Genomic DNA, 10,421 nt, shown 5'->3' on the forward strand with positions numbered 1-10,421 from the left:
CCCTGTGCTCTACCTGAGTTGTGAAGGATGGGCTACCTGTGTACAGGCTGGGCATGGTCCAAGGCTAGGTAGCCCTGCCTGACTCTCCCCGTCCTCCAGGACACACACTGGGAGCTTATTTCATGGCCTGGGTAGTCCTGGAAAGTAACTGACCACCTTCCAGCTGAGGGGGACCCTGCCTGATTTGTCCTTCATAGTGCAGACAGGGACTCATCAGACCCAGATCCTGAGAGGCCCATTCCTCCAGTCCCATCCTCCCCCAACCACAGCTGTGATCCTGACACCAAGTCCTGGGAAGAAACTGCCTCTTGTGCCAGCTAGCTGGGTCTCCTCAGGGCCAGGCCTCCACTGGAGATGGGCCTAGAGCCAGGCAAGAGGCTGTGTGAGTCAGTGGGGCGTCTTTGTGGCGTCTCAGCTGCCATCCCAGTGGACTGTTGAGGAGGGATTTCATGGGGACGCTGCTGGGGGTCCTCGCCAGAGGGAGAGGGCGTAGGCAATCAGGGTGACCTATTTTTCACCATGCTCCGTCGGTCAATCCGCTGTGGTGAGGCTCCGCCAAGTTTCTGGAGTGAGGGTTAGCACGTCAGAGTGGGGCTGCTGGAAACTGTTCCAGTCTGCAATCAAGTCCTTCCCTGCCTGTTAAACACAGGCAATGGGGGAGCAGTCAGAAACTCCTGAGGAAGGAGGGGGTGGGCAATGATGGGAATGATGGGGACAGGGGGCTGTGCCCTGTTGTGACACTGGTCCCCAACTCTCCTTCTTTGAGCACAGCCTATCTCAGCTCTGCTTCTCTATAGATGGAGCTTAAGTCCTTGCCCAGACACCACAATTTTAGGAGGAATGGAGAGAGGCAATCCCTCTGGAAGCTTCTTTGTCCCATCTTGCCCTTCTTACACCAGAGCTGGGGAATTTGATATTGACCTGAGACCCGGGGTTCAGAGAATAAAGTTCAGCCAGACCAGCCAAAGGTGGTCTGAGCACCCACATCCACTGCCTGCCTGGCCCTGGGAGCAGTGGTGTGGGCATAAGGGCCTGGGAACCAAGGCCTGCAGAGTTAGGAACAAGGAAGCACTTTCTGGCAGGAGCAGGAGATGTCAACCATCCCATCCTCACCCCGCCCTCTGCCCCCATGCTTGGCCTTGCCAGGGTGGTGGTCCTGCTGCGGCGCCAGTCCTCTCGTGTCCCTGTGGAACGCACTACCACAGAGCACTTCCCCGAAATGAGCCCCATTCTGGCCCCAGCAGATCCGCCCAGACCACAGAGCACATAGTTCCCCAGGGCCCCCTCCCCAGCTGGAGGCTCAGCAGGCAGGCCTCTAAATGCCAGGCTCCCATGGAGGGTGGCTGCCTGGGAGGAAGGGAAGGGAAAGGAAGGGGGAGGCGGAGACTCCAACCCACAAAAGCCCCTGGTTCAGTTGCCATCCTCTTTTTTGTGTTCTCCATTGCAGCTGAGGAGAAGGCCTCCAAAGCTGCCAGCTTCCCCCAGCTGCCCTTGGACTGCCGAGGGGGCCCCAGAGACGGGCCCTCTAACTTGCAAGGCTCCCCAGGCTCCTGCCTGGCCAGCCTGCGTCTTCCTCTTTCCCCGGGACTCCCTGACTCCATGGAGTTGGCCAAGAACAAGAGCAAGAAGCGCCGTAACCGCACGACCTTCAGCACATTCCAGCTGGAGGAGCTGGAGAAGGTCTTCCAGAAAACCCACTATCCTGATGTGTACGCCCGGGAGCAGCTGGCTTTGCGCACAGACCTGACCGAGGCCCGGGTACAGGTGAGGGCACTGCGGGGATGGGGCTTTCTGGCTGCCTCTACCACACAGTGACCAGACCCTGGAAGGGCTGGGAGAGGTGGGCACTGGTGCCTCCCAGAGCTACCTTTCCCAGGGGTCTGCCTCAGCCTTCCCCTCCTGGCTCACCCTCACGTCCAGCTCTGCTGCAGCCACAGGCCCTTCTGGCCCAAACTGAGGCTTATGCTTGGGTGTAAGGGGGATGGCCTCTGGGAGCCATCACCTGTGTGGGAGTCCTAACTCTGCCACTTACTGGAGGTGATTTGGGGTATGTTAATGAATCTCTCAGTCTGTTTCCCAGTTCAGGAATGGCTGGGATGGGCCAGAATGGAGTTCAGGAATGATGGGACTGGCTGCGTAGGGACTATCTTGAGGATCACAGGGATGGCCACATTTTGGAAGCGGTGAAGTGCCGAATACACATCAGGGCTGCTCCAGAGGTGGCTGCCTAGAATGGGAAGGTCCCTGTCGGGAGGTCTCAGAGTCAGTGATTCTCAAAGTCATCAGGAGCCATCGACCTTGGGTCCCTGCCAGCGCTCAGACCCTGGCTGGGAAAGGCTGACTGGGAGCCGTTCCCCACCCTAACAAACTCCCCCATGGAGACCAGGTGCTAGGGCTTCCCAGAGGGGCTGTGGCCAGTTTTACATGAGGGGAGCCCAGCCTGTGGGTGGGTAAATGCTGAGAAGGGAGGAAGGCAAGGGAAGCCCACGTTCAAGCATGTTGGAAGTGTCAAAGCACATGAAGGTGGCAAGCAGGCTGGGGATGGGGAAGGAGTTTCAGTAAGAGTCTGGCCCAAGAGGAAGATGGCCATTCACTGGCTTGCATTGAACCAGCTCAGTCATAGCAGGCTTCCCGATACCAAGCAGGAGGCACTGGGAGGGGTGGGTTGGAGTTCTGGGGAAAGGTGAGGAGGTGACCTCTTAGGCGGAGGAGTCTCTCTCCCACCACAGAGGAGACTTAGCAGGAACAAAGCTCATGCTATCTTACCCTGTATGGGGCCCTTCCAGAGACTCTTTGTGAAGGCACTAGGGCAGGAGACAGTCCTGGCAGGATATGGGGACTGGCAGACCAGTCTATAAAGAGGCCAGGCGCTGTCATCTAACAGACAAGGCCCTACAGCTGCATCCAACAAGATGAGAGAGACTTGGGCTATTTCCCCTTTTCTGCTGAGTCCTCCTGCCTCCCTGCTCCTCCCAGGTGGCAGCCAAAACAGACTTCCAAGACTGTCCCCCAAGACCCCCAGGGGCTGAGGTCATCAGGGCCAAAGGCCCGGCATTCAAGGCAACCCCACATGATATAAGCCATGAGAACGGACCATGGAGTTACCTCAGCAGGCCTCCGGGGTGTGGTCTAACCAGCTCTTCCCGAAGCAAGTGTTTGTGGGAGGTGGAGAGCACTTCCTCTGCTCCTCTCCTAGGCCTTTTCAACCTGAGAGGGTGCAGGAGTAGCCACAAGGCCCTCAGCCCTAGTCTAGAAGCTCCCTGAAGGACGGAGACCCTAGAGTAGGAATGTTTTCTCTGGCAGGAGCATGAAACCCACCCATATACCCTGCCCCATGGAAAGGAAGAATGAGACTACACACCAGACAATGCAGAGGGCAGGTCCAGAGCCCAGGGGAGGCCTACAGTGGGATCCCCAGGGGAGAATGGGTGGTAACAGAAAAGTGAGTCCCAATAGCCAGATTCACTGGCTCCAGGCTCCCTCATCCTCCCACAGGGGAGGGAGAGCAGAGAAAGGAAATCCAGGCAGCTGGGCAGGTAGGGGTGGCCTTTTGCTGACCTTGCTGCAGGCCTGCTCTGTTATCTTGGCAACCTGGGAGCTAGGAGGATGGGGTATGCACAGCCCCTTCACTGTTGGTGCCTCACCTGCCTGCGTAAGTAGGAATGACCATAGGGGCAGGGAGCCTGAGAGGCTAGGGTGGGATTTCTCATCCCAGCTGGGGTAGACGGATTACTGACACACACACACACAGCTTCTGTTGTGACTCCCAGCTAGATATCCCTGGAAAGCAGGGGTTGTTTTTGTTTGGCTGGTTTTATTTTGACATTGTTAAATTTAGCTTAGAGCCTGACACATGAATGTTGATTAAATGATAGAAATACAAAACATATATACCAATACACTTAAATGTAACAGTCACAGCACATATACCAAACAACGAATTCATCACAGATATGTACACAGATGTGCACAACACACAGATGTGCCACCCCTATCTGCCAAGGGCTCACAAATAAATGGGAGAAACAGATTCCAAAACAGATCATGGTAATGGAATGGGGTGAGTACAAAGAAAGGTCCAGGGTATTTTGGAAGTCCTGTGGAGGATGCCCAGCATGGATGTATGTGTTGAGGGGATGAGTAGTCCAGGAAGAGAAAACCTAAGCAAAAGATGGAAGGAGCACGATAGCAGAGTGTTTTGAAAGAGCTGGGTGGGAGCTTGGGAGGCAACCAGGAAGAATCTAATGTGTTTGCCTGGCAGGACATGAGACTGTGCAGAGAGGCAGGGGCCTTGTTAAGAAGCTATGCTCTGGACCGAGGTCTCCGGGGAATCACTGAGGGTTTAAACAGGACCATGACCTGAACAGAAATGTCTAAGATTCCTTGGATGCTATGAGGTGGGTAGCTTGGAAAAGGAGATGAGGCAGGGAGACTAGAAACCCAGAACATGTGCACAGTATACCCAGGAAGTACCTAGGGCCCCTGAGGCCCACAGATGCCCCCACAACACCCTTACTAGACACCAGACTGGAGGACCAGAGTGACTTGACCTAGAGAGTGATAGCTGGAGGCCCATGGGGCCAATTAACCCGCTTTGGGCTTGGGCCTCTCCCAGGCTTCCTCCCAGGCTTCCCTGGCCTGGATAACAGTGTGGATTAACAGTTGAGATCCTCCATCCTGGAGCCTGCTCCCCATCCCACAGGAGGACACAACCATCAACTATCCCTAGCAGGCTCCTCTCCTCAAGGCTGCCCTATCACCCCCACCAACCTGCCCCCAGGTCTGGTTCCAGAACCGCAGAGCCAAGTGGCGGAAGCGCGAGCGTTATGGGAAGATCCAGGAGGGGCGGAACCCCTTCACCACTGCCTATGACATCTCTGTGCTGCCCCACACTGACAGCCACCCTCAGGTAAGACCCCAGCCCTACCTGAGCCAGGACCTGGCAGGGTCACCGAAAAGAATATGAGCTCTGGCATGAAGAGACCTGGAGAGCGTCAGGGTTCTGTATGGCGGTGGGTATACCACTTCACTTCTTCCTCTGCAAACCGGGGCTCTTGCCTGTCTCCTGAATGACGCATGCGGAACACAAAGGAATCGCAGAAGAAAATTTCATTTTGAGAACAGTGGCAGGAGCCTCCTGAGATGCCACTACCAGTGTTGGGGGTGGGAGGGGGTAGATCTGAGCCAAGTGGAGGTTTCCTGGAAAGTTTCTGGGGCCCCAAGGACAAAGAGACAGCCCCTGGGTAAGGAAGTCAGCTCCTGAGGCTGCCGGTTCATGGGCCTTCTTTCCCTCTCTTTTCAGCTGCAGAACTCCCTGTGGGCCAGTCCAGGATCCGGGAGCCCTGGGGGTCCCTGTGTTGTGTCTCCAGAGGGCATCCCCTCCCCATGCATGTCTCCATATTCCCACCCCCATGGGAGTGTGACTGGCTTCATGGGGGTGCCAGCCTCCTCTGTGGCTCACCCTGGCATCTACTCCATCCACGGCTTTCCCCCCACCCTGGGGGGCCACAGCTTTGAGCCCTCCTCAGAGGGCGACTATAAGTCTCCAAGCCTCGTCTCACTCAGGGTAAAGCCCAAGGAGCCACCTGGCCTTCTGAACTGGACCACGTGATCGGTAGCATGGGCCTGCAGAATGAGCTGCCCACCTCCTTTTCCATTCCCAGCCGCTCCCAGCCCACCCCTGCCTGGACACCAGGGAGGAAGGACCTCTGCCTCCAAGCCCCAGACAGTTCTGGAGGCCTGTGGGAACAGCTGGCACTGTCAGCCCCGAGCAGGGAACACGTTACAGGGTCTTTTCTCTTAGAATAAGGTGGGGATGCCTTGGAGAAGGGGCCTCAAAGCAGCCAGGACTCTTCCTACCACAAACTGAGTCCCCTCACCTGAACTCTGGGCTGGAGGCAGGGAGACACTGCCCTGCTGCCTCCAAACTTTGTCCAAATCTGTTGTCATCTCTCCAGCTAAGACAGCTTACTTGGCTTATCGTTCAGGGAACCCAGGAAAATGGGAGGAGAACGCCAAGTGGAGTAGGGGAGCTCTTCATGATGAGACAGAAACCAAAATGGAGTCTCCCATGATGGGGTGGAGTCAGCCCTGCTTCCCCTCCCCCACCAGCAGGGGGCGCACTGGCATCTGACACTAAGGAGGGGGTGAACGCCAAGGTCAGCATAGACTAAGGCACACTGGCTCCTCAGCTCCAGCCACCTTCACTCCTGCCCTGCCTGCACTCCCAGCATGCCATGCAGTCATCTTCCCCTCCAAGGGGGCAGAAATTCCACCAGAAATCATCACATAATTTGGAATCTCTTCCATGGGACCAGCCCAGAGCTATGCCATGGAAATGATACTGGATGTTGGTCAGAATAAAATAGATTTCCACAGACTGAGATCCTGATCCCCATTTTTGTAAAGACACGTTTTAAAAAAAGAAAGAAAGAAAGAGAAGGGAGAGAGAGAGAAAAAAATGCTGCCCAGCATTCTAATAAAGGTGGTGGTGTTTTTTATACCAGGTGACAGTCTATCCCCAGGGCTAGACACTAGTTGCTTTGGGGCTGGTCTGTGTCCAGGATGCAGGCTGGGCCAGGACCCCTGAGGGGCCAGCAAGGAAGGGGAAGGTGGTCCTGCAGCAGAGCCCTCAAGGCCGATGCATGCCAGGCCGGGCCCTGTCACCTGCCTAGGGTCTCTGTGGCTTTGGCTGTGCTGGGAGGCAGGGAGAAAAGCTCAGTTCCAGGACTGGGTGCATGTGGCAGGGAAAACTGAGGGTGGGAAGGGTAGCAAAAAAGCTGAAATAACTTTGTGGCTAAACTGACAACGGACGGGAGGTAGAATGGAAGAAAGGGGTGCCCACTGAGGTTCTGTGCTCCCCATGGGCTGGGACCCCAGGGTGGTGGGAGTGGGGTGACTTCCTTCCAGATGCCCCAGGAACATGTCTGAGCTGTGGCGCAGAGACAAAAGCCAGAACTCTTTCTTGTAGTTTCAGAGTATTACCCGTTCTATCCTTCATCCCCACTTTCTGCCTTATCTCCGAAGCCTGGAAGGCAGGAAAAAGGTCTGGCCCTCCCACCCTCCCAGTAAACACAACCACATTGCTCAGAATTCAGCCTCTGCCAGCAGCCCAGCCACCCCCACCCCACGCCTCATCTTTCAGGCACAGAGAAACCCAAGCCCACAAAGGCACATCAGGGCTGAGCTGATTCCAGAGGAGGGGGTGAGGCCCCCACCAGATCAGATTTCCCAGCCAAGACAGTCGCATGTATCCCCAGAGGAGTCTGTCTTCCCTCCCTTCCTTCCCCTTCCCTCTATACAAGGGTCTGACTTTTGGTGATTTCTTTCCTCTCGGTCCTGACGCTGGCTCTGAGGTCCACAGGTGTGACCCCTGTATCTGGGAAGGGATCCAGCAGAAAGAGAAGAGTCGGGGTAGGAAGGAGAGACATCCCTGGCTGCCACTGATGAACAGAATCTCTTTCACCTGGCCAGGCAGTAATGAAATTGGGGCTCAAGCCCACCATTCTGACTTCAGGGCTCACACCGCTGTATGAGAAGTTTCTTCATCCAAGGAGTGATCAGCAAAGTTTTGGACCTTCTTCTCCACAAAGTCAGATGTAGAAAGAGTAGTGTTCTACAAACATTTTGAGTACCAACTCAGCCGGCAATGTGCTGGGTGCCAGAGATACAGTAATGGTTGTGGAAAAATATCATTCTTTCTCTCTCAAGAGGGCTTAGAAAGATGAAAGGAGGGAAGAGGAAAGGATCTGTGATAAACCCAAACAAAGAAACCAAAAGTGGGAAACAGGAGAAAAAATAAAGGTGAGCCAGAGGTCAATGAAGCAAGAGTGGGAGAGGCTGGCAGAGGCCAGGAGGGGACTCACGGTGGGATGGGGGGCTCCTAGGGGAGGGCACAGGGAGGCCAGAGACTGGCTACTGGCTCTCATCCAGGGGCATCTGCCCACAGCTCATATTTTTCTGTCCAGTGACAGCTAAATGTAGAGAAAGCTAACTTTACAACCGCCCACTTCACACATAATGAATATGAATGGGCCTCCCGGAGCCTGTTCCGTGGGATTGTCTGTGAGGTGACAGGTCCTCCTACTGACTGGACCATCCCAGCCAGCCTGTCCCCTGGCTGGGGCATGCAGCCCTTCCACCTGCTTCTCATTAGCTGTGTCCCTCCTCCTCCCACACACCCCTAAGACACAGCCCCCGTCTCCAGATACCCCTGTCCCCCAGACTCACTCCAGAGGTAACCTCAGACCTCCGCCCAGGCCAGTGGTTCCTCAAAGCCAAGCCTGTGCTCTGGCCACTCCTTCTGGGAAGGGAAAGGGGAAATGGCCCCTCCTGAAATCCCAGCTCCTTTTGCTGAGGCTCTTGTCTCCCCCAGAGAAGATGCCAGAGCCCTAAATCGTGGTCCTGGCAGGAACATGGACACCAGGTCAGGACTAGAGGGCCACAGCCAGGGGGCCCATCAGTCCAGTCTGCCCACCTCAGTCAGCAGCTGGAAATGCTTCTCATACGAGGGATTCAATCCTCCTTCCCCACCTCTCCCATTTACACTTCAACCTGAATTACAATCCCAAAGTGCAGACCCTCTGCAGCTCCAGACAGGAAGAGTCTAGCAAGGCCAGGAACTGGGAAGACCCTAACATTTCCTTTATCCAGCAGAGGAAAGACATACCTTGTCCCTGTCCCCAGTCTCCTCCTCAGGCTCATCCCAGCCATTTTTACCTGGAAGGTGGTGAGCATCAAGTGTTAGCTGTCAGAGCCCTTGATTTTGATGCTGGAGCCCCCTTCCTTCCCACTGAGCGACTGCCGGCTCCCCCAGCAATCTCTCCTCCAATAGTAAGAGGCTGGGACCAGTGGGACCTGAGGTAAGCCCTTCAGACGTCTGTTACCTATCATGCTATTGCTTTTACTTGCTCTTATGACTGTGTCTCCATCAACTGTGAGCTCGAGAGAAGTGAGAGAGTGTGGTATCCTAGTCACCTGGATAGCCAGGGCATCAACCACAGGGCCTGGCCCCAACAGGCCTTCAAGGTGTGATGGCAGGTTGCTGGACGAGAAGCTGACTCTTCTGAGACGCCTCTGGATTCAGAGCAGCGAGCTAGGTCCAGGGGCTTTAAGGAGGCCTAAGACATGGTTCTGGTCCTTGAAGGGGATTTCTGTTTTCTAGGGACACAGGAAATGGGTGCAAATTCATAGAACATTAGAGTTGGAGGGGCCATTGCCAAGACTAAGAACTGCTACCATTTACGGTCATCCCTTGTCAGCCAGACCTGTAGGTTCATTTCCATGATCTTACTCAGTCCACGCAATAGGGCTATTATTAAACCAATTTTTACAGATGAGCCAACTGAGACTTGGAACTTGACTAGCTCAAGGTCTCTCAGTGAATAAATGTCAGAGCCCGAACTGAAAGTCAGGGCTGTCTCACTTCCAAAGGGTGCTCCTCCTTTGTTTTATAGCCAGCAGCCTGAGGCTGAATGAATGTAACAGCTATTCTTTGAGAAGTCAGCTCATCCAGGACAGACAGGAAGCCAGCTTTCTGGGAAATGAGCCTAACAGGTCTGGATAAGGCAGCCAACACAAGAGTCCTCTGGGACCCAGAAGAGAAAGAAATTTAGGCTCAGGCTGAAAAGAAAAAAGATGGCAGCAACAGCCAAGTTACCCTGAGGAGGGCACATTCAGGGAACACCAGAGGCTAGCCCAAGGATAAGCTTGGGTGGTCCAGTTAGGACCTAAAGTGATGGACATTTACCATGAATCTTTCATGGATGATGCTAGAGCAACAGAAGTATTGGCTGTGGTGAATAAATGAGCAAATGAATGCACTGGTGGTAAGTGCTGGGGTATGACAATGACTAATAGCAAAGGGTGTGAGGGAGTGAAAAAAATGCATGTGCTGACAGAGGCCTGGATTTGAATCCTGGCTCTTGCCTTTATATGACTTTGGGCAAGTTCTTTATCCTTTCTGTGCCACAGTTTTCTCCTGTGCAAAATAGGGATTAAAATGGCATGTATCTTTCAAGATATTACAAGGAATATGTAAGATATTATACATCAAGTGGTTAGAACACTGGCTGGCACATAGTAAGTACTTAGTATTTACTGGCTTTGTAGAAAATAAGGCTTTGAGAAATATCTAATATTATGCCTGGTACCTACTTGGCAACCCATAAGTGGTAACTCTTATGATTAATAAGGGACAGTTCCCATCCTCACAGTGATACTGCCTCAGGGTAATCTGTCTCTCAGTGGACTGAAGGAGCAGTGGACCCTGAGTCTGCTTAGCAATAAACAACATTTTATGTAACTCAATCATTTACAAAGGGTCTTCATGTACTCTGCCCACTTCATGACCCAGATGAGATTTAAAAAGCCACAAAAACTGGGTGGCTCCAAAAGACATTTCTGTACAAAGACCTGAGTTC

The 10,421-nt window shown here is 54.0% G+C and overlaps 1 protein-coding gene across 1 annotated transcript; it reads left to right on the plus strand.

The window, feature by feature from the left end:
* The first annotated feature begins 1,332 nt into the window (after positions 1-1,332).
* Positions 1,333-5,998, plus strand: ALX3 (ALX homeobox 3). Its single transcript, XM_011948156.1, has 3 exons — positions 1,333-1,764; positions 4,781-4,909; positions 5,303-5,998. The coding sequence occupies exons 1-3, from the start codon at positions 1,333-1,335 to the stop codon at positions 5,609-5,611; spliced, it is 870 nt and encodes a 289-aa protein (XP_011803546.1). The 3' UTR covers positions 5,612-5,998.
* The last annotated feature ends 4,423 nt before the right edge of the window (positions 5,999-10,421 follow it).

Source organism: Colobus angolensis, unplaced genomic scaffold, assembly GCF_000951035.1.
Source record: "Colobus angolensis palliatus isolate OR3802 unplaced genomic scaffold, Cang.pa_1.0 Scaffold273, whole genome shotgun sequence".
NCBI lineage: Eukaryota > Metazoa > Chordata > Mammalia > Primates > Cercopithecidae > Colobus > Colobus angolensis.